Below are 23,881 nucleotides of genomic sequence, written 5' to 3' on the forward strand. Positions count from 1 at the left end.
GCTAATGTCAACAACAATTAATGCTTGTTTTTTCAGATTGTGTGACGCATTTACAGTGGGGAGCGGAGGTAGGAGGATGTGGCCTCTGTCTCCTCCATGATGTCATGCTGTATTATAAGATGCTAAATGCATATTATTCATGCTGAAGGACTGAGGCCATGTTTGTTTCTGATTCGAGTACGCATCTGGAACTGCACTACTGGAAATGTTTTCACCCATGACAATCCAGTCTCATCTCAGCATTTTGTCAATTTTGCCTTGATGGCTCCATTCTCCCACTCCACTGCACCTGCACTCTGCGGGTGATAGTAACAGTGGTGGCGAAAGTCAAAACCTAGATACTTTGATACCTTGTTTAATGCCTGGATAACAAACCCTGGTCCATGGTCACTGCTTATGACGGCTGGTATTCCCCATCTGGGAATAATCTCTGTAAGCAAAGCTTTAGCTACTGCCTTCGCATCCTGTTTAGCTGATGGAAACACTTCAACCCATTTACTGAACATGTCTACTATCACCAGGCAGTATTTATTGCTTTCACATTGCATTAACTCAATGAAATCCATCATCAAATGGTCAAATGGTCTGTCGGGTGGTGGGTGGCCTGCTCTTGACATGACATTGTGAACTCTCTTGTGTACCATGCCGAATTTACAGCATTGCATGTTCCCCCGTTGCCCATGTGATCTCTTCCATGAGCTAATTTAGCATAACAGTGAAAGACAGCGGCAATCATGGTTTATTGTCCGGGCCCATCCACACAGTGTAAACTGGCCAAGATGCAGCACAACACTTTCACTCTGCAGGGGTAGCCAATGTCTGCAATACTTCCACATCATAAGTGAGGGATATTGCTGTGGGAACCCCTAGCATATGTGTGAGCTGGAAACAGCTGCTTGTTTATTTAGTGTTAGCATCACATTTCATAACACAGACAGTTTTAGGGAGCAGTATGGCTTCAAACATATATTTAATTGTATTTGTCGTATTATTTCGTATCATATTTTCAGTGTTTTGTTTCCATTCAGTGCAGCTCTAATTGTAAACACGACATAATCTGTCTCTGCATTACTCATTCTGATGAGAGAAATGAGATAGTTTGGGGTAAAAACGAAATAGTAAAAAGTGACGACATGTAGTTTTCACATAGATGTGTTGTATAATGGGATATATATATATATATATATATATATATATATATATATATATATATATATATATATATATATATAAAAAGGGATTTGTTGAACACAGAAAGCCAAACTGAAATAAACTTTGTTTTCATGCAATGTTGTTGAATCTAATCAAGTTCTCCCTGTAATTCATCACAGTGTTTTCAGTGTGTAAACGCTAGTTACATTAAAGCTAAATTGGAAACGTTTTCAGTAATTACAAAGACTTTTCTCTTTGGTATCAGGTTTTGAATAATCACTGCTTTATTTCGTGCGGTCCACCATTAATGAAAACACAACATTTTGCTGACGTGACTGCCACTACTTTACCAATGTGTCGAACTATAACACATCTACACCCTCTATATTTGTTTTAACACCTCTAAACAGGAGCCTCACAATGTCTTTGGTTCGCCTTTCGTCTATTCCGCAGGTATGTGTGCTACTTTTCGACTCGTCTTAATTTAGGTACTTTTAGGTTCCAATCCACAATAAGGAAACATGAACAGTAATTGTAATCACAACTTAGACTAGATTTGAACCACTTCATCCATTTATTAGTCAGTTGTTCAATTAACAAAAACGTATATACTCTTATGTTAAAAACACTCTTCAAAATTACATAAAGTGAGACTGAAAAAGTCAGAATGACACAGCAGGGCCTCAGTGCTTACATACAGTATATACATTAGCGTTGCGCTACTTTCTATCACCATTCTGTCTCTGAGACTTTCAACATGGAACATAACTAGAATCTCTTTTATGGACACGCAACCCAAGGGAGGCAGATTAGACATGTTTTACTTAAAACGTATATAGTAGGGTGAGGTCAATTCTCTTATAATATGATCTATATAAACAAATGACAATTAGTAAATACATATGCCATACGCAGGCCATGTTGTTGTTGACCTAGATAAAAGATAACTTGCCCTCATCTCTACAGTAATGTGCACCAGGTTTGGAAAGAGTATTAAAACATAAAGATAACTATTAGGCAAATTCCCTTCAGTCTTCCATCCTGGAAGTTGAGTTGAGTGCACTGTGCAGAGTGATACGAGATGTAGGCAAGCAGGTTGTTTACATTGGACTTCTCAGGCGTTGCTCTTTTCCTCTATTGTAAAAGTCTCCATGGGGCCTTTGCTCAGAGCCTTGATGTCATTCAGGAGTCCAGTCGGGGTCAAAATGTGAGAAGACCCTGGAAACAAAGTATAATGAGCCTTTCTCAAATTAAGAGTATAAAATCATTCACAATTCTGACTGGCTCCAGTAGGTGGTGTAAAACAGCTGCAAACAGACAGTTTCAAGGTTAAGAGACCAATTAAATTGAAGTTCATAATACAGTATCAAACCCACCTTTAGTGTATTTGAATGGCCACTACAATTTAAATCAGAATTACAGAAATGTTCTTTGCAAAGAAAATTTGAAGGGAAGTCAAAGTGCTGTAAAAGTGCTAAAATCTTGTATTAAGGCTCACCTATGATGACCTCACAGGATTTGACTGCCTGGGTGACCTCGTAGGCACAGCGCATCTCAGAGTGGCTGATTCCTCCGAGAACAAAAACAATGAGGCGTGAGCCGCTCCGGCGTTCGTCCTGAGAACTGGCTTTGTGCTTCTGACGGGCACTGTGGAGCAGAATGTGGACAACAATTCATATTCACTGAGACAAAACTTAAAACGGACGAAAACGTGGGAACTACGTGTTCAAATTGTCAAAAGAAACTGCAAAATCAACTTCCTGGCAAGAGGAGGTGAAGGATAGACACTCAGAACTAACTATCTTGTTAGTAAACCTAGTGGCAGCGACACTTCAAAATCCTTGTTTAGGAAAAACAGATGGAGCTGAAAGTCATAGCCCACATCGTCACTAGGGGTGCTAGTTTATCACCCTCATACTGTCTGCGTTTGGCTGTAAAAGCAAATGGGAACCGTCTGTGTGTAAAACATGTCATTTTGAGTGACACATTACTTTTGAGTAACTGACCGTGCAAAGAAATAAAAATATTTTTTTTAAGTAGTGTTGTAATATGTTGAAAAAAGATGAACGTGTTATGTATCAAAGAGTTTCTTGTAGGAGCTTTTGAGTTGGAAAATGGTTGAATTGGAGCATTTCTAATTTATTTCCAGAAACTATTGTGATAAAACAAAAAAACACTGTACCTGACGGCTCCGGAGCCATTCCAGGCAGCAGGACACTCAGACTGGTGCGGCCACTCTTTGGTGTCCAGTTTGTTCTCCACGGCATCCTGTAAGTAACAGATCATCAATGTCTCCGTCCCAGAGAGACCAGACGCTTTTGGACCAAACGGTGTCAAAGATTTGATTATTGACTCTTGCTCGTACTAATGTGAGATAATTCAAATGCACATAAATGTAAAAACCTGATCAACGTGCAGCAAATAAAATTGTTCCAACAAGCCAACACTTAATACCAGATTTAAAATATGGGGTTTGATTTCAGTTGGCGGTGCTACCCTTCTCTTCACATTTTTAACACAAGTTTGACTTTTCACGTAAAAACATTCAGTCTGTGTAACTACTTACAAGTAGAAGACCCTTTTGTGACCAAGATCCAAACTGGGAATAATCTTTGGACTATGGAAAAACTACATCACTACATGACAACAAGATGGATGTCAAAATACAGCTTTAGATGTTTAAAAACGTAAAAGGTTTAACGATTTACAGCCACTAGAAAACGCAGTTTTTTTTTTTAAGCAGCATGGTTTCATCCAGACTGCATGCTGCCACGTATCAAAAACAAGTCTGTTTCCTGAAGTAAAAGGAAACCGTTCACCACAGTTTTCAGGAAAGCAGGTGCTCTGGTGGTGAAGACTGCTCACAAATGGATTTTCAGGTATTTACAGGAAAGGGAAGTGAAAACGAGAAGAAGACACAAAAGATCTTATTATATTACAGATCAGCCTGATTAGAGAGCACCTCCTTTTCGGATTATTTTCTAATCTAATTTAACCTTGAACATAAAACTGACGATACATACAAATCCCATGAGCTAAACATTGCAACAATGAGCCCTCCCAACGGATGGAACACAGATTTGAGATTTTTCTTCCAATAAGACGATCTAAGCTTTCTTTGTGGCCATTGTGGGAATGCTGATTCTATGAAATTACAGAACTAAGATTCAGTAATGAGGTTTCAGAAATATGTTATGAGCAGACTGGAGTAACTCTGCCTCTCAGTTCCTCAAGTATTTCAAAGAATTGGACTAATCAGCAGATGTGTTAACTGTAGCAGCATCAGAGCTGATATATCATCTGTGGCTTGCAGATCATACAACGTATCAGCCTCAAAACAAGCAGCCAAAAGAAAACTTCATCATAAGAGTGAAAAGGTTAGTTAGAGTACCGTCTCTCAACATTACAATCCATGTCAAAGTAGGTGACATTCAATCTCTATTTTAAAACACAAGTGCTGCATCACTGTGGTGAGGCCTTTCACAAATGAGTCAGCCAAGACCAACACAAACATGTGTGTGACTCTGCCTATCAGATGACCTGAATCTGATAACCTCCTTTTGTGATTTGTTTTACCCGAAAGCCTTTCAGAGGCGGACTGGGGCAGCACAGTGACCTAGATCCAGCTACATGTGGAGATTTGTAGGACACGGCGTAAACCTTTCGTATTCGCTCCTGTCCCACATCTAGACACACTTAAGAAATCACTGCGATCTAGCTGCACCCAGATTATCTTCTCTGGAGTTATGCTACTTTATTCATTATGGTATCCATAGTTTCTAAACTTCATGTTAAGCAAAGCCAATCCAAAAGAGAGTTCTCAAACAACTGTTTGTAAATTGGATAAATAAAAAGGTGTAAATGCTACGTGATCGTTCAGAATTAAAAGCTGTTAATATAATACATTAAACAATAAGGTAATGTGCTCTCACTGACCTCCATCACATCTTTTATGACAGGAGTCCATCTGGAAAGGTTGTAAGTCTGATCCTGGGAACGATCGCGTCTGGTTGTTTTGCGAGAGAAGAAACTGGGCTAGAAACAAAAGTACAAGAAACATTAATCAGGATTTAGTTGAGACTGAATCACAGAACTACATGAACAAGACAAGAAGATAAAAACACACAAAGAAAGAAACCCAGACTGAACCACGGTGAAAGATCTAGACACCAGCTATCATTGCTGATAGTTTTAACCCGTGGGTACACTCATTTACAATCAATCACAATCAAAAGCTTCAATCAATTAATCTTCTCCTCTTCTGCACTTACCGATGTGATGATAGGGACCCCCAGTTCTTTCCAGTTCAGGATAAACTCTTGTTCGTCCTCAATCCTGACATGCTGGATGAGCTTGCTTAAGTTCTCGTCTGTTGTTCCTGTTGACACACAACAAACAAACCTGCATGACAATCTAATAAAGTTTATAAGATTTGACCTCAGTCAAATAATGAGGAATAAGGTCTTGAACAACAAAGAAAATGTCATGTTTTAAGTCCATTTTATAATCTTTTTCAAGGGAATAATCTGTAACTTGTAACTACCTGGCATCACCTCAGTATTCACAAATATGCTGGGGTATATCTTAATGCAATGTGTACTCAGGCTTCATCTCGGCAATTGTAGGATTAGTAGTTACATGAGAAGTTTATTTCCTGATTTACAGATGCTCGATGCCTTGTGCTGTTCTTTAAATGTCTCTTGGTCATTCTGATAGCCTGCCCTCTGAAAGGTCCCTGGAACTCAATAGCTACAAAGCAAAATACTACTTTGCAGAATGCTAATAAACAGAGAGAAGACTTTGGTGTACCGCTGACGCTGAAGATGTAGAGCAGCACAGCTCTGATCTTGTCGTGGGTGCTGTATGGGTGGAGCAGCACTGGCAGCAGAGTCCTCATGGGATCTTTCACCTTCACCCCCTCTACATCTGACCCCACTGCAAGGTCCTACGCAGAGATAAACCATCTTTGTGAATGTTTGTACATTTTAAATATGTATTCATAAACCATTTCACATTTGGAATTTGACCGGTACACCTAACAACTCTACTGAGTCTCTCCTCAGGTGCTCAGAGATCTGACTCGGCTACAAAAAAGTAGGGTTCCTACCTGGAAACGGTTAATCCCTCCTCACCAAACCCCTGAACACCCGATGACTTGTTAAAGAAGGTTGAGTGGTAAAAAAAAAATACAAAAAGTTTGGCACAGACAGACCTGTTCAGCTTTGCAGAGTTTCTCCACGTTGTTTGAGAAATGTTGCATGCAGTCCTCGGCCAACTGGAGATGAACAGTTTTCTAGAAAGAGAGAAAAATGTAAAACAATATGTAAAGAACAATGTGCAAGTATTGTTCCTGGAGTTTCAAATAAGATTTTCTTTTAATGGAAGACAAAGATACTTGTAGAGGCCGGAAGTTACGACTTTTTGTTTTGTTTTTGTGCGTGATGAAGTCAACCCCACATAATAGCAGGCTTTGGAGGGACCACACCCAAACACAACATAATGATCACGTAGCTCTAGAAATAAAGACACCACTCAAAAAGCAACTGAGTTAAAACTGGTACCACATACCTCAGTCACCTGTTTACGGAACGAGGGCATCTTCTTCATCATCTGGGCCAAATTGCTAATTGTGATCTGAAATAAAAATGTAATTAAATGTTTGCTCAAGATATGCATTTTCAGTATAAGGGTTCAGGGAAGCGCATGAGAAGAAACCTCGGCACTGTACCTTCCCATCTGGCTGCTTCTTGTTCGCAGCTATCTCCTTCACCAACTTGCGGATTTGTCTATTGTGAAAGACATGGGGTTAGGGAGGGTTGAGCTGTGGAAGACAGAAACAGGACATCTCCCTCCATCCTTCAGATCTTGCAAACTTACTCTGAGACCTCAGCAATGTGCTTGTGCCTCAGCTTAACCCAGAGCATGTCACCCTCATTCAGCAAGGCCTGTTTCTCTGAGCCATCTTTACTCTTGTACCTGGAATGGAAAATAACCAGCTATATTGTCTACATTTCTTAAAATAGTCTAGTATATGAGCACGGCAATATGGTGCCATAACCATATTATGCATGTGTGAATAAGGTGACATTCAGCAGGTAAAGCTGGTATTACTTGTAGGTGTCGCTCTGGATATCAATGAGGTCATAAGCCATGGCCTGGTAGGTCAGCTCATGCAGGATGGGGCTGACGGGGTCAAACCCTCTCTCCACTATCAGCAGCTGGGCCTGAGTCTTTCCCTTGAGATAAGAGGAGGGGGAAATACACAGATAAAGTTCAAATAAAACAATGCATTAAAAAAAATATATATCAAAACAGTGTTTTTTGTTTGATAGTGACAGTTGGCCTTTTTCCTTGTCATCTGTGATGCTGCTTAGTTGCTACCGAGCAACCACCGCAAGTTTTTCTTATTACACAATTCGGGTGAAGAGCAACATTATTCTAATCTGCTTGAGGGGGGGAATCTTTTTTCTTTTAAAAGCGGTCAGTGGAAAAGAATACCACACTTTCAGGTTCCCCTTTCACTTTCACTAAGACCTTGTTTATTCTATCAACATTCTTTGTTCAGCAGGTGTCTCACCTTTTTCTTGCCGCTGTCCTCCAGCTCGTAGTGTTTGGCCAGTTTGTTGTCCACCAGCTCTGCAAAGGTTTGTGCGTTCTCCATGTTGCCGTCTCTAGTTATGATATACATTGTTTTTCCATGAGTTATCAGTCAAGTTGCATCACCAAAGTGTCACCAATACCAATATTTGACAGATATCGTACTGGTTTTAACCGTTTATAAAAAAAGTGTTTTGTTTTTGTATTTCTTTTTTTGTTTGATATGGTCTGCACGGTTCCTTTTGTAGACTTGTGTGTAACGGTATGTTATGTGAAAAATGAATTTCTACTTAATGTGAGATGATTGTTTGGATTTACATCTAAAGTGTAGGTTGTTCTAGGCTACGGCAAAGTGAGGTGACGTAACTATATTTAAGCTTCAGTTCTTTTCTGCCACAGTAAAGTAACTTATTCTATGGTCTTGGTTCCATGTTTTCTCGTAAAAGGTTCCTACTCTGCTTGGGGGCTGAAGTGTGTTGAAATCTGAGAAACTAAATCTTTTCTGGCTTACTTCTTGTATCGAACCCCCGGGTTCTCGTCCAGCGTGGCACAGAGCGTGACGAGCTGGTCTGCGAGTGTCTCCAGTGTCTTCTTTTTGTCCTTACTGTGGGGACTGTAGATGCTTTGGAAAGCCCCCGGATTATTACATGTGAACACCTGAAGAGCATTCAACACACAGGAGTCAAGTTAAGTTTTTCTGAATTAATGAATATTAATAATAATAATAATAATAATAATAATAATAATAAATAAACTCTAATTTAGTTTGTGAAAATTGCAAAACAAGTAAGAATCTAAAAAAACCTTTGTTTCGTTTTTTTAACTACATAGAACGCCAAGTTACAGTTACAAAGCCACTGGGATAATACAAAGTATGTCATTACATCATGGCTTAAAGCAGCCAACACCCATCAGAGTCACTCAAAACACTGAAAATCTCTTCCTCCCAGTAGCAACATGACACTGAACACAAACTTAATTTTCCCTACAGTCTGGTTAAAAAGAGGAAATGGGGCATTTCAAAAGAACCCAAAAGAGCACAATCTGCAACACTCACTTGAGCCTCCTGCGGCATGAAGGACATGTTTATTTCCTTACAGACTCGTATGTACATTGAACAGGAGCGCTTCATGTTGTTAAACAGCTCATCGGGACAGTCTGTAGGAACGAAAAGATTTAGTTTGTATGTTATCTGTATATTTTTGTCAGTATTTTGCCTCATCAGTAGATTGAATAAGTGATTAAAGTTACTTACAGTCAGTGAAATAAACATATGCTGCTTTATATTTAGGTTTGGGCTTGAAGTCAGCGATAAAGGCATCCACACACTATGAAAGGAAATGTAAGATATCACACCAGAGTTTAGCAGAACAAAGACATAATCAGAATGAAAACAAATTCTGCATGACAGGGCTATGATGGCGAACCTTAGCCGTTGGTGACATGAAGTAGATAGCCTTCATTTCTGGAACAGGCTCTCGGTTTTTGTACAGGTCCTCCACAACTAAAGAAACAAAATATACATGTTAATGGGGTAGTGACAGCATACATACTGCCATTTGTTCTGTCTTTTACCAGCATTATATCAAAATGAGTGTTTCGCTATTCAGGAAACCTACTCGTTATTTTTTCTGACATCAGATCGGACATTTTGCAGCATGATGAGAGGAGCTTGGTGGTGAAGGGGTCCAGAATCAATATCTGTGAAGAAGACAAATTGGTAGAAGACAATAATATGTAATAATAATAATATGCAATATGATGCTAGAAATTACAACTATATGTTGAGTGGAATCCATCACATTAAAGTTGTATCTGTAGTATGGAGATGTCCTACCTTCCATGCTTCCGATTTCCTGCAATCTGTAATAATTGTATCTTTTATTCCTGTAAGAGACACAGCATATAAACAGCATGAACAACATGACTGGAGCCACAAAACAACATGCTGTTCATGACTGTTAGAGCTGTAGATTAAATCTGGAGCTGCAACACGTGGGTTCGGCTGAATATCTAGAGATTATAATTCAAACAATCCATTACGTCAGTCATAAGTAAACAGCCTAGTGTTGGAAAAAAAAGGGTGTTGTTTACATTTCTGATTAACATTTGTCATCATTGAATGTATTATATTATGAATAATTAATGGAAGGAATTATGAATAATCACTTCACAGAAGTTTTTATGAATGGAAGTAAATAAGCTTTTCTGTTAGACACGCCAATCATATTAGAGATGGCTGTGTTTGACAAAGCAAGTCCGATTGCTCTGGTTTATGAAATGAAACAAAGAGGCTGTCTCTTCGTTGATTTACATCCCATAAAGTACACTTGTGGAATGGATGCAGTGTAACAAAACGATCCTGCGATACATCCTCACCTTCATAAAAGCTCTCGTGTTTTTTAACAGAAACTGAACAGTAGCTCCTTCATTGTTTTTTTGGTTGTTTAGACTAGATAACGTTACGTTTTGGCAACAAGTAGCGTGGACTAATAACCCGACAATTGAGTGCAGCGTTATGGTTTCAAACGTTGTATTAAAGTGGTGTGAGTTCATGTACACGTCAGGTCCTTGCTGCGCTAACGTTGACCTGCTGTGAGGTGGGGCTGCAGCGACAGAAAGGCACTCAGACCAACGTCTCGTTCGTCTCAACAGAGACACACGAGTCCATGTCAGCAAGGTTGTGATGAACAATGTCACCAAATGCACAAACCAGTACGCGAGCTGTCGGTTTCTGACAAACCTTTACGACTCTTCACCCACTTCAAGTTAGTAAACTTCCGTTCAGCAGCAGAAAGAGACTTGACTGTCATGCCAAGATGCAAAGTCACAAACTAAGTCACGAACTGTGAATAACACACTCAGTCGCCCTTCACGTTATGGAGCCGAAGAGCTTCCCTGTTTCACACGCACAACAAACACTCTCCCGCCGGGGGGAACTTACTTTTCCACACTATTCTTTTCAGCCCGTGATCTGGACCCGTTGCCATCTTGTTTCTTTTTTTATTCCTCTGCGCCTCTTCCTGTCCTGTCTTCATGTTCTGACGTCATCTGCGTCACCAAGTGTGCGACGGAGTGCTGCTGTAGTTTTGAACACTTAATAATAATAATAATAATAATAATAATAATAATAACAATAATAACAATAATAATAGTAATACATTGTATTTGTTTTAAGGTACTCAAAGGCACTTTACAGAGTAAAACCAGAAACAATAAAAGCAATAACAATATAAACTAGAAAATTCCGCAAGAAATGTTGATGGTGTGGCTGCTAAGACGTTGCAATATATATACGCCAATATTATTATTATTAATAATAATAATACATTTTATTTGTATAGAGCTTTAAAAGGTACTCATGGCACTTTACATGGTAAAGATAAACAATAGAAGCAACAACAAAACAAGAAAGATGACAGTAGTACCAGAATTAATTAGTTATTAGTTATTGAGGTTATTGAAGTACATTAATGCAACACACAATGAAAATCTTGGGAGTTGACAATTAAGCTACATACAAGTAGAAATTGTAAGTGGACATCATAATATTGAGATATGTATTCAAACATGAGAAGAAGAAGAAATAAATAATGAGTTAAGTCAAACAGTTTGGCTTAATATCTCCATTTGTACTTCCTATCTCGTAATGTTCAGTATCTTTATTCCAGGCATTTCGTCTGTTTTTTGTTGTTTCTTTTAGAAAATGTATTAGTAATTTCAGACCTCAGTGTGAAAGGGAAGGATTTACGGCCTTAAGCTATCGGGGAATCCAATTCCTTTGTCAGACCCCATACCATGCTATTTTGTTGTGTTTTGACGACATCCTTGAATATAGGATATCTTGCCTTTGTGTTTTCTTCTCAAGCAACCTAACCTGCACCATCCCCAAGGTGCATCTCTCTGCTTTACGCTGTGACTGGATATTGGCTGCCGGTGGGAGGGACCAGATGGAGGTATTTCAACCAGCACAGACACCGGATGTGTTTAAGAAACAGTAAAACAGTTAAGAGTGAAGCATTTTTTGTTTTCGAAATCTAACATAAGTTATAAAGTGTGTAAAAGAGTGAGAGGAGTGTTTTAAGAGACAACCGTGAAGAACAGGCGCTATGAAGTGGCTGGTGATTTTTCTCTTGCTAGGCATCTGCTCAAAGGTACAGTAAAGGAATACAATTTGCTATAATAATTGATATCCTATTTCGAATTTAGGCACAAACATTTAGTTGTGAGAGCACAATGCAATGCAACATTAAAAGTGGTTAACTAATTTTATGTAATTACATAAAAGTATTTTTAACATTATTTTTCATCTATATTTGCAGGCTGCAGCACAAGGTATGTTCTCTTTTACCATAACTCCACTGTAGAGTTTTATATCATTGTCATATATGAGAATAAAAGGACTCAATCTTGATTATATCACACACATCTATGTATAAAAAAATCCATGTCTCAGGGTGTATGTGGTATTGACCTCCACTTCTGTCATCTCTCTCATCAGCTATCCAAGTATCCGTGTTCTCAGTAACAACCAAGGGCGCAATTCTCAGATGGACCAGGTCCTCCGAAGCCACTTCTTACAGGATCACCGTCGCCCCCAAAAACTCACCCAGCAACCCCATGGCTTTTGCCACGTTTGGTCCAAACACAGTGCTGGGCTCTGTAAACTCTCTGTCCCCGAACACCATGTACATATTCACGGTTGAAGCCCTGAATAGTTCCCAAATAACCCTGAGCTCTGCCACTGTTGAGTCATCCACAGGTAAGGGTATACACAATACCTGTCATGTTTCAGCACGAAATAAGCCAATGTTTTATTCACGGATTTATCATTGTGTACTTTTCCATTTAAAAAAACAAGCTGTTGGTTTTACTATATTTTCTGGTGTTGTATGTGTTTGACTTGGGCTTAACATTATTTTAAGAATTTACACAGTACATTTTTCCTGCCATATTCAGTGTATTCAGTATTTTAGTAAACTAAAAGTTTACTAAAGTCTGAAAAAGAAATAGTGGATCCAGAATAATTACTAATATTACAATGTAAATACACTTACATGTTGCTTTGATGATGGGCAGTTGACAACGTACACTGTGCGAAGGACCACAAAAAAGTCACAATAGTTCAATGACAATATAAGAGGAAATATTTGTATTGGTACATTCAGTGTGTGGATTTCTTAAATATACACAGGGAGATGAGATAAATAAATAAAATGTATCCCAGTACTAATCCCGGAAATGTGTATGTAAAAGGTAGATTCCACAGCCAATTATTACGACCAACATTTTCCTTGAAGTTACATTTCCACAGTATGCGTGCTCTCCTTGGATGCCGTCTCGGCTGTGAACTGACTGTGACTGTTTCAGCCCCTGAGATGATGGATCCCATCCAGACAGTGAAGCCGAAGGATAGCGGGACCTTGATAACGTCATTCAACTTGGAGACCGGGGCGACTCATTACATCATACGAATCCAGACTACCGATGACTTCTTCAGAGAAGAAACAGTGTACTCCACCCCCACTGAGATTAAGTCCCTCACACCATACACTGAGTACACGCTCAGCATCATGGCTGCCAACGCTGGAGGCCGTAGCCAGCCGTCTCTTCCTGTGCCTGCAAAGACAGGTATACTTTATGTGTGCATAATGTTAGATTCCCTTCTTCAAAACCTCATAAATATTGAATATATCGTGGCAAAATAACAAAGGGCTGGTTTATGTGTAGAAACAAGTCATACGTTCATAGAGAAACAAGGTGTACTGTTCTCATCGATTCCCATGCCGCACAGAAGTCACTTAATCTGACTCATTGTCCCATAGCAAAGCCACTGCCTACACTGTGAGGCAACTTCCCTATTTGTTTCTCTTACCCAATAAATGCATCAGCGCCCCTTGGGGCCTCTCCTGTATCGGTGGTAACAATACCTGACCCCTGTATGCCTAACACAATGAGTTGAATTGATCCTGAGAAAGAGGGTGGGGGGTGGATCTGATTCACATGAACCAAAATGCTACAAGCAGTTTCACAATTTTTTGTCCTCTGTTTATCATTATGCATCTCTGATTTCATTTTATTGTACTGTATAGGCTACTTAATATGTCTGACTCCAATCAGGCTTTTCAGCCTGTCAATCATGAAAAAATGGCCTAGAAAGTTCATCACATCTAAATTTAAGTTCCCACATCTGAGGTGAATTGCTTACCTCAGTCATAAAATATCATGAGAACTGTGATTTTCATACAGTAGGTGTCAAAAGAGCATTGATGGACTCATTGTTTTGTGACTAATACTGTAGGTTAACATGGGACATTACTGGTGGTGTATGTGAATATTGAAAATAAGAACAAATATATATATTTATTAATGCCTAAATAAAACATCTCATGAAAGTAAAACATTTTTCTCCTCCACAGGTTTGCCTCCTCCTCAGCTCTCTGCCTCCTCTCCCAGCAATCACAGCATCGTCGTATCCTGGGTTCCTGTTGCTCACGCTGTCCTCTACACTCTGTCTGTTTGCGAGTATGGCTCAAACAGCAGCATGAAGCACAACACCTCCAGCACCAATCTGACCCTCTCTGGCCTGGAGTCTGGCTCCCTCTACGTCATTGAGGGTTTCGCCTGGGACCTCGAGGGCCGACCGGGAGAAGGCAGTCTGTACATCAACCAGACAACGAGTAAGGAGGCACTGAGACATGTCTCTGTGTGTTTGTGTTTTCTGTGAACTGCTGTGTTCACCACATCACATTCAACAGGAGAGAGACACACGCTAGCTCCTGTAGTCTGTCTTTATTCCTTTATTAATAATACATGAGAAATATTATACATTTTACACAAACTTTTTGTGTTTCAATAGTGTAAAGTGTGTTAGGTGACCTGTTTTGCTCAAGTTGTGCCTCAGAAACACGTCCCAAATCTAGTGGTCATGAATACAAAGATACCATAACTATTACTTCAAATATAATGAAGCATCAAAGTGAAACCATTTGCCAAGGAGCATTCATTTATTTCCCCTATTTTATCCTCAGAATTGGATTTGAAAATGCCCATCTTTGGCACCCCCTAGTGGGAGAATCCAAACATATCAATCCGGACATAAAGCATGAATTGGCTGAAAGCAACACATATATGTTGTTCCAATTTTTGCTGGATCTGACTAATTTCTATTTCTAGTATCAAGTATGTATGTCTGTATCTGCTTTGTGTGTTTGACTGGTCTAGTGTGTGTGTGTGTGTGTGTGTTTTCACAGGACCTCCATCACCATCTTGTGCCAATGTCTCTGTGGTGACGAGTAACGGTGTGGCCGGACTCTCTGTGTCCTGGGAACTTGAGCCGGAGGTCTATGGATCCATCGAATACCATGTGACGAGTGACCAGAACCTCACCTGTAACTCCACATCCAGCTCCTGCACCCTGTTGCCAGTGGACTGTGGAGAGGTGCATACCATCCAGGTCACCGCCTTCAACGAGGCCGGGCCCAGCCAGCCGTCTGGCCCCGTGGTGTTCACCACCTGTGAGTAGAGATTGGTTTTGGACCAGATCCACATTTTTTTAATTTCTTGATGTATATTTTGACTTTGTAATAGGTCGTTATGGACACAGAATCAATGAGCTGGCCTTATTTATGGAAATTGTATTACATTTAATAAGGAATCACTGTATTTTCGCATTAAAATGATGATATTCTTTGATTTTTTAGGTATTGAATTTACTGGATTAGCAAGGAAAATCCCCATCTGTATTTTTTCTGTATGAATTCCAGATATTTTATTATGTATACAATTATATCATCATCTACAATTTTAGCCATATCGCCCATGATTAATACCAAGACTCAAATTTGTTAGATAATTGGTATATCACAACAGTCAAACCACAGTTTGAGGGAAACATATGAGGGTTTGAGAGTTTTTAGAGTTTGCCACAGTTAATCCACACCACAAGAGTTAAATTGACTCTGTGTGGTTTTTGACTAGTAGCACTATGAATTCATATTTAGACCAGTCTGTTAACTGGTTTGGATAAGCACAACTCCAGATGGTTAGGTTGTGTCATTACTGTAAGGTAGTACATTTTATTAAAACTGCACAGAAACATAAAAGAAGAAGAAGAAAACATGTCAGCAACTTTTTGGGATGGAGCACATTTTTCTCAAACATAAAAGACTTTTTTATAAAGGTTTTATAAAGGCAAACAATGCTGCACTATTTTTCATGATGAGTTTATCTGCTGCCCGTTGCTGGTAAATGTAATAGATCAAACCTAATACAGTGAAATTAAACAGATACTTTGAACATACGCTATTATCCCACTTTATTATATAAATTAAAATATTGAAAATTGAAATCATTAGTTTGTGATTACTGGTGAGAAATGCTCACCATAAGACCCCCTCAGTGGTCTGAAACCACGATCAGTATATGAGTGTGACCTGCTGTCCTGTTCTCCCAGTCCCTTGCCCACCACAGTCTTTGGCTCTCATGGAGTCAACTGCAGGAAACTGCACGCTGACTTGGGACACGGCGCCTCATGCCAACAGCTACCAGGCCTTCATCAAGAGCGGCGCCGGCGCCGAGGAGACCTGCAACACCACCGGCAACAACTGCACCTACCACTGCGAGTGTGGCTACACATACCTGATGTCTGTGTTTGCGTTCAACCAGGCTGGCAGCAGCCCTCAAGGGCAGATTCTCAACTACACCACATGTAAGTAACACTTCACCTCAGGTTTTAGGATTTTGAGTCCTTATGAGACGGGTTTTCTTCCTGGTTGGGATGACGATATGTGTTTGTCTCTTTACTTATTCCAGTGCCCTGTTGTCCAGAGGGTGTGTCAGTCTCCCTGGTGAGCACTGACACTCTGGAGATCACGTGGACGGCCTCGCAGGGGGCCCAGCTGTACGAGACTCGAGCGGCAGACGGCTCAGAGGTTATCCTGTGTAACGACACGGCACCGGTGTGCGCCCTCTCTGACCTCAGCTGCGACAGTCCTTACAGCGTGCTGGTGACGCCCTGCAATGAAATCAGTGGATGCAACCGTGCATGCAAAGCTCACACTAAAAACACAGGTAGAAAACTTCTGTTTATGTTCTGTATATGTGTTCAGAAAATATCCACACTGAGTACTGAGAATAAACAATTAATAAAATACTTGAGGCAAAAAGCAATTTTTTTTTACATTTCATGTCTGAAACCCCCAGTGGATAGATAAGTACACTGCCCACTTTATTAGGTACACACATATATATATATATATATAGTCAGAAAAGTGATAATTCTTTTAGGAAATAGAATCCATGGCATAGCTGATGTAGAGCATGACATTAAATCATATACAGGAGTTCTTAATAAAGTGGCTAAAGAGTGTATGATATGTAAAGTTTGATTTAATGGGTGTATGATTGATATATTCTCAGCTAAATAATTCAGCTGCACAGCCATTGTCGTTATGTTCACCTCTGTTGGTCAAACATTTAGGGAGGACCCTCAAAGGTCTGAACAAACCCAATAAAATCAACTTTTTATTCCTTCTTCATTCCGCCTCCATCAGCTCCCTGCATGCCGATGAATCTGATGCTGAATCTGAAAAACTCCTCCTGCGTCAGTGTCGGCTGGACAGCAAACAACAGTGCCGCCACTTACACTGTGAGCGCGTCGGGAGATGACGGCAGGCACACCTGCACCACCAGCGGAAACAGCTGCGACATCACTGACCTTCCCTGCGGCTCCATGTATGAAGTCAGTGTCACAGCAACCAGCCCCTTCGGCCAGAGTTTACCCAGCTACTCTGACTCTCTGGAAACAGGTGAGTGTAGTCAAAGGGTTGGATTGATCCACATAGAAAAAGTACAGACATATATTAGGTTAAAGGAAAAATCAATAAAGAAGCATGTTCGAGGCGTGTCGGGCCACCACGATCCTCCAGAACAGCAGTATAAGTACACTTAAACACAATACAATACACTTATAAAAGCATCTTTGGTCCAAAATCTCCAATACGCAGAAGGAATATTCAGATCTTTTACTGAGATAAAAATAGAAACACTCAAGAAACTCATAATGTTTTACTTTGGTAGCACTTTATAATAACTATACACTATTTAGCATTAGTACAGCATGAGTAAAGACTTAATTCATAATTTATAAAGCATTTTCCAACATGAACGTTATATGGATGTTCTTTATCACTTTGTGTTGTGTCTATTTCCCTTGAGAAGATAACTGAGACTTGTGTTAGCTTTGAGGTTTATAAATGCTTTGTAAAGCATAGATAGTCTTCACTTTAGATTAGGTCACAGAACGTACTTAACCAACGACTAGTAACTACCTGAATTAATCATGAACTGTGTTTATGAATTGCATCCTAATGCTACCTTTACGGTTATACAAAATGAAGTCCTGCACTAAAAATCTTACTTCAGTAAAACTTTGTATCATCAGCTAAATGAACATAAAGACTGATTTCAAGAATGATGATTGGATGCATCTTTAGTGATTTATTTGTGGCATATCAATTTACTTGTTAATTGCAACATCTTGATTTCGATTAATTAAAAGGGCTTCTTCTGTGATTTAGTGTTGCACTTCCACAAAGTTGGGGGACTTGTGAGAGACAGATTTGGAAAAAGTAGCAGAGACACACACACTTTCAGCCCTAACTATAAATCAAGCTCCAAAAGCACTATAAAGGCTATATAGAGAGAGATATTCCCCAATACAGATACGAATACAGATATTTGGTACCTTTGTGCTCCACCCGTAACATCCTCATATCACCTTCTTCCACAGAGCCCTGTTGCCCGGGCAATCTAACAGTCGATCAGGTAACGCAGGCCGTGACCAACGTCTCCTGGTCTCATGCTAGAGGAGCGTATTCGTTCATCACTTCTCTGACATCAACGCATGGTCACGCCCGCTGCCACACCCAGGACTCCCACTGCCTCATGGGATGCATCACCTGTGGGACCAACTACACCGTCACCATGGAGGCGTTCAGCCACAGCGGGCGCAGTTCCAACTGCTCATATCAGGGCTTCTCATCCAGTGAGTGAATAAGTTCTCCACCATTAATATGACAACACTGATGTAGTTGTTATCCATTATACTTTTTACAATATGGAAGCAATCATGAACATATAAGTGACGTAAGAGCTTCCCAGACAGGCGCCAACCTCCAGGTCGGAAAAGTGACGCCAAATTTGCTTCCTCTCTACTGGCCAGCAGAGGGTGACTCCTCTGGTTGCAAAATTACATCTGATTGCATAGAAGACTATGAGAAAATGATCCTACTTCTCACTTGATTTATTAGCTCAGTAAGCATTGTAAACACTTTTATGTATTAAACATAAAAGTATTAGAACCGGACCGATAAATTCACCATTCTGATACATTATTAGATCGTTAAGTAATACAAAATTTAAATTATTGAAATTAAAGATATGCTGAAGGTCAAATAGAAAGACATGTCAACTGGATTATTTAATAACTTGCTTATCTAAGAGGTATGTATGGATGTATGTATGTGAAAAAAAAGAATATTGGTCGATATCTTGGTTGAAAACAACAAAACACAAGATTGAAATAAATCACATATGCTGAACAGTAAAAGTAACAATTGGCTAATGCTAAATATTAAAGTGAAGTGTAACAGTAGCACAAATAGATAATAGTTAGTGATCAGCAGTTTACCTACTCGCTACTGGTCGGTCATAACAGACCAAGTCAGGCTGTAGCAGCAAATACCCTGAGTGTATTACATTGAGCAATGGAGCCCGATATTGCTTGTAAATTCAATATTTTAGTTGCAAGCGAGGGAAAAGGTTTAAGTTATTCTTCAAAAAGTTATATTTTATCTCCTTAAATCAAAAAATACTTTTAATGTTTATATCTCAAAGACTCAGCACACATTAAACATCCACCAACATCTGCTGGTAACCTTTGATCTCTCTCTCTCTCTCTCTCTCTCTCTCTCTCTCTCTCTCTCTCTCTCTCTCTCTCTCTCTCTTTCTCTCAGGTGCCTGCTGTCCGTCAGGCGTCAGGCTCTACAGGATGGCCAGTAACTCTCTACGGGTTTACTGGCGCAGCGCGGGCAGCAGCCACAGCTACATCACAGAGATGGTGGGCAGCAGCAACAGCAGCAACAACTACACCTGCACTGCCTCTTCTGGGGAGAGCAGCTGCGACGTTGGCAGCATACAGTGTGGGGACGTCTACAGTGTAGTGGTGGCTCCGCTCACAGCAGAGGGCAGCAAAGTCCTGTTCTGCCCTCAGAGACTGTACTCAGGTAGGACCTCTCACAGTAGTGTCTGGTGATGCAAATATGCGCTTTTTATCAGCAGCTTTAAAGTGTATGATGATAGATGTTTCTATTGAAACAGATGTTGATAATGCAAATGTACATTATTAACACACAGTTGGTAATTTCATCACTATTTCGTTCATTTTATATACTTCTGTAAATCATTTTATTCACTTTATTTGGGATTGGAACATAGCACAAACAATTTAGATGATTAGCAATTACAGGATGGAAAAGGTTAATATAGCTAAAACACTGAATATGGATGATGACATTTTTACTAAATTTCATCCTCTTTTTATTTCTGTTCTCAGTCACTTGTTTAGGGAGCAACGTTGGTACAGGTGTGTATGTTAATCTGCATTCATATTTAGAAGGCTCTTATTTGAAGTCAAAATCACTGAAACAACCTCAACAATTTTCTGTATTTATTGGTAAAAGGTGGAGATAAAACATTTTAAATGTATGATTTTTCTCCAACCTGTTCTTCTGCAGTGATTTACAGAGGGAAGAGAAGTGTGGACTAGAATATGGTAAGTACATATATCAGAATTTTACAGTAGTGTATTACGTCTGACCATAGTGAGCTGGATTTAGTTGCTTTTATGAAGCCAGTGAGACTAAACTTCCCTCCTTGCGGTCATGGTTGTATTCACTTTTTACAATGTACAATATACTGAAAAATTACAATACAATATTTGAGACAAGCTCAAAGATGAACTTTTATGAAAACACAAATATTAAAGTAACACAGTGGACTTGTATTTTCACATTTTATAAGACATTTAATATTAAGACATAATAATTATATATATTACATAATTGCAGGTACATTAACATCTTCCTCTGCTCATCACAACATTACTTGCATTTGAAACTGATTGCATCACAATTCCTTCACTAACTTGACACTTTGCTTTTATAAGATGTAAAATATTAAACTGAATCTCTTCTCTACAGATGCACACTTCCATCTTTTGTATCCTTCTCTTCCTCCTGCATCAACCCTGCCCCACTGGAATAAACCATGCACACAGCTAAATAGAAGTGTGAACCAGCTATAAACATGCTTGTCAGTTGGCCATGATTAATATGTGATACGATGACGAATAAAGAGAACAAAATGTTTGAGATATTTTACAGTGTTGTACACCTGCCTTCATGTATCACGGCCAAACTAAACCATCACTGTATCCTCAACATTTACAATCAAGCACTTAAATACAAACAATAAGAATGCATGTTGTGAATGCTGCTCAAAATATGGATCATATCCCTGATCTTTTATCTAAACAGTAACAGTGCCCCAACTAACATTTTAAACAATTTGACCCTTCATTTTTAAGAATTGTTAATTGAAGAATTGACCAAATCATTATTTCTTATTAAATTAGGTCCGATCCCAAGTAGGAAGCCTCCTGAAGACAAGCAGACACTGATCTGTGTCACCTCATCATGTGTCACCCTGTTGTTTGATCTCTGCAGTGATCTGTTGCTTGTTCTCAAGATGTATTTAACTGTTTGTGACATGTGTCCCTATGGTTGTGGAAACCTGATGCATATGTCAGTTAATAAAGAATTCCTCAGCATCATTTCTGTGTTTTGTGGTTTGTTTTGCACATAGATTTGTGCGTAACAAGATAAAAGGTTAAATTGAGTCTTCACATGATTGGACACCTTGGTGGAAAGCTGTGTCCTCGAGTTTAAATACTGTAACAAGTGATGTTCGCTTACCTAACTGGAGCAAACGATCAAGGATTTGAGCTAATGTCTGAACTTTGGATCAAACATGTTCTCTGCCCGTTTGTTGTGTTTGGATGGATCGCTGGATGGTTTACACATATTTGGTGACTATGAGTATATGTTAAAGATCATCAGCATACTGAAGATGGCTGCATTCGCCTCATAGGGGCATATACACACCGTCATTATCAGACTATGCCAGTATAAGCTTTTTATTTATTCATTTACAGTGATGCATTGAGTATTTAACTGTTTGCAATTATAATACTTAAAACCACAAGCGGTCTTATATGTTCACTTTCCTTGCACTGGCTCACTTGCAAGATCTTGTTTTGTACATTTCGAAATTAGGGAAATTAGGGCTACACTCAACCAAATAAATTCCTAGCTGGTTAGCACTCAAACTATTTTGTTGATTAATTAATCGACCGATCTGTAAAACTGAGAGACAACAGCAGGTAGAGGAGCTAATGGGCCTTTCTACCCCTGAGTACAGAGGTCAACCACCAAAGTGAATATCAAATTAAACAATATTTACAATGAGCAAATTGCTCTTTCGACAATGTAAAATATGGCGAATGTTTCCTTCATAACACACCCAGCCAGCAACTTCACAGTCCCGCCCTGCTCCCTTTTCACAGCACAGGTTTCAGTTGGCTTGAGTCCCTGGAAACACAAAAGGAATGAGTCTGGTATTATTCCCGGTGCTCTGTTCAACAGTAGTGGTTATCAATAATGATCCTGCGGCCTCTCAGTGGGGAATAGTTGCCCTTCACAGAGTGGAACATGAGTCAGCCAATGAGGTTGCATTTCTTTGAGACAGACAGATCTGGAGGTCTTTAGCAGCTTACATAACACCCCACTGTCGAAAAAACTAACACGTGAGGGTGTTTAAAGTTTCTCGCCATAACTTGCAGCAGACGTCACAACGTGTCAAATGTTTGTTTACCCTTGGCCGCTGAATGCTCGCATTCTATCTGGTGTGTCAGCATGCTCAATGCCAGCCCATGTCATATGGGGGGAATATAGCTGTTTAACATCTTTCTCAGGTTCCCATTATGTGCTATATATATGCTTTTCCTGCACGTCCTCTCCGCCTGTCTGCCTTCTGACGAGAACGCACACCTCTGGACCAAGAGAGGTGGGTCTAAGAAGCAGTTTAGCCAATTACTGATTAAAGATATAAATGAGTAACATACAATTTATCCAATCAGCGCCCTAAAATAGATTCAGCTTGGGGCCAAAATGATTTGGCCCAAACGTGTGCGTTCTGCGACCGACTGATGCACAAACTACTGCGGGGACTGAGACAATGATCTGGCAAGAACTGGGAGGAAAGCCAGGGTTGATTTACTGCGGAGCGGATGAGTACATTCACTGACAGGTGTGTGCAGAGCAGCGAGAGGGGATGAGCTGATTGATGGCAGGAAAGGAATAGACTCACACACACTTACACACACAAATATACATGTGTGTGTAAGACAGAAGCGGTGGGGTAAACTGAGAAACACAAGGCCAAAGGAGACCACAACAGTACGAGTCTCATAACTCTACAGCCCAAACACACTTGTTTAGCCCCAGTAAAGCCCCAGCCATTTTTCTCAAAAATTCCGAATGGTTTGCATACCCATACCAAATACAGAATATCTGACTTTGATCAAGTGAAGTTAAATATTTTTAGTAATCGATTTAGTGCAGATTTCGTGAACCGTAGGTTTGCCTTCTGCTGAAAGCAACAATGCCCTAACTTTCTTCATGGACCTTGGATGCCTCTGGTTCCACAACAGAGGGGCTCTGCTCAAGCAGATGCACCAATACATGCCAAGCAAGTATTGTTTCTTCCACAAGTAAGTAATATTTCAGTTTTTGGGCTGGAAAAAAATGCAATGTGGTTGATTCCTTGCTGAGGCTTTGTCTGACAGCGGTTTTGGTGCAATCGGCGGATTCCGTAGGTCGTAAACTTTCCAGAAAGATGCACCATTCATGTGTGGCATCAAGCTAGGGATATAGCAATTTATATTTTCATAACTTGGGGAGCTCTCTCAAGTCACTTTTGATTACTTTAAGTCATATTTATGGTTTATGTT

At 39.7% G+C, this 23,881-nt stretch overlaps 2 protein-coding genes across 2 annotated transcripts; one reads left to right on the forward strand and one right to left on the reverse strand.

Moving 5' to 3' along the window:
• Positions 1 to 1,544: 1,544 nt before the first annotated feature.
• stxbp3 (syntaxin binding protein 3) lies at positions 1,545 to 10,758 on the reverse strand. Its single transcript, XM_079221344.1, has 19 exons — positions 10,694 to 10,758; positions 9,587 to 9,636; positions 9,369 to 9,450; positions 9,177 to 9,253; positions 9,005 to 9,077; positions 8,807 to 8,907; positions 8,261 to 8,406; positions 7,730 to 7,823; positions 7,264 to 7,388; positions 7,030 to 7,128; positions 6,881 to 6,938; positions 6,721 to 6,786; positions 6,365 to 6,445; positions 5,962 to 6,097; positions 5,424 to 5,530; positions 5,089 to 5,187; positions 3,335 to 3,420; positions 2,651 to 2,799; positions 1,545 to 2,370 (listed from the first exon to the last, which is right to left on the reverse strand). The coding sequence occupies exons 1-19, from the start codon at positions 10,737 to 10,739 to the stop codon at positions 2,267 to 2,269; spliced, it is 1,779 nt and encodes a 592-aa protein (XP_079077470.1). The 5' UTR covers positions 10,740 to 10,758; the 3' UTR covers positions 1,545 to 2,266.
• Positions 10,759 to 11,858: 1,100 nt separating this feature from the next.
• LOC306739526 (fibronectin type III domain-containing protein 7-like) lies at positions 11,859 to 20,578 on the forward strand (the record flags this gene model as incomplete). Its single annotated transcript, XM_079221547.1, has 13 exons — positions 11,859 to 11,903; positions 12,072 to 12,084; positions 12,251 to 12,511; positions 13,120 to 13,380; positions 14,169 to 14,429; positions 15,003 to 15,266; positions 16,205 to 16,459; positions 16,564 to 16,821; positions 17,304 to 17,558; positions 18,542 to 18,796; positions 19,767 to 20,036; positions 20,366 to 20,395; positions 20,547 to 20,578. The coding sequence occupies 13 exons, from the start codon at positions 11,859 to 11,861 to the stop codon at positions 20,576 to 20,578; spliced, it is 2,460 nt and encodes an 819-aa protein (XP_079077673.1).
• Between the last annotated feature and the right edge of the window lie 3,303 nt (positions 20,579 to 23,881).

The sequence above is a fragment of the Taurulus bubalis genome, assembly GCF_910589615.1.
Source record: "Taurulus bubalis genome assembly, chromosome: 7".
NCBI classification, from domain to species: domain Eukaryota; kingdom Metazoa; phylum Chordata; class Actinopteri; order Perciformes; family Cottidae; genus Taurulus; species Taurulus bubalis.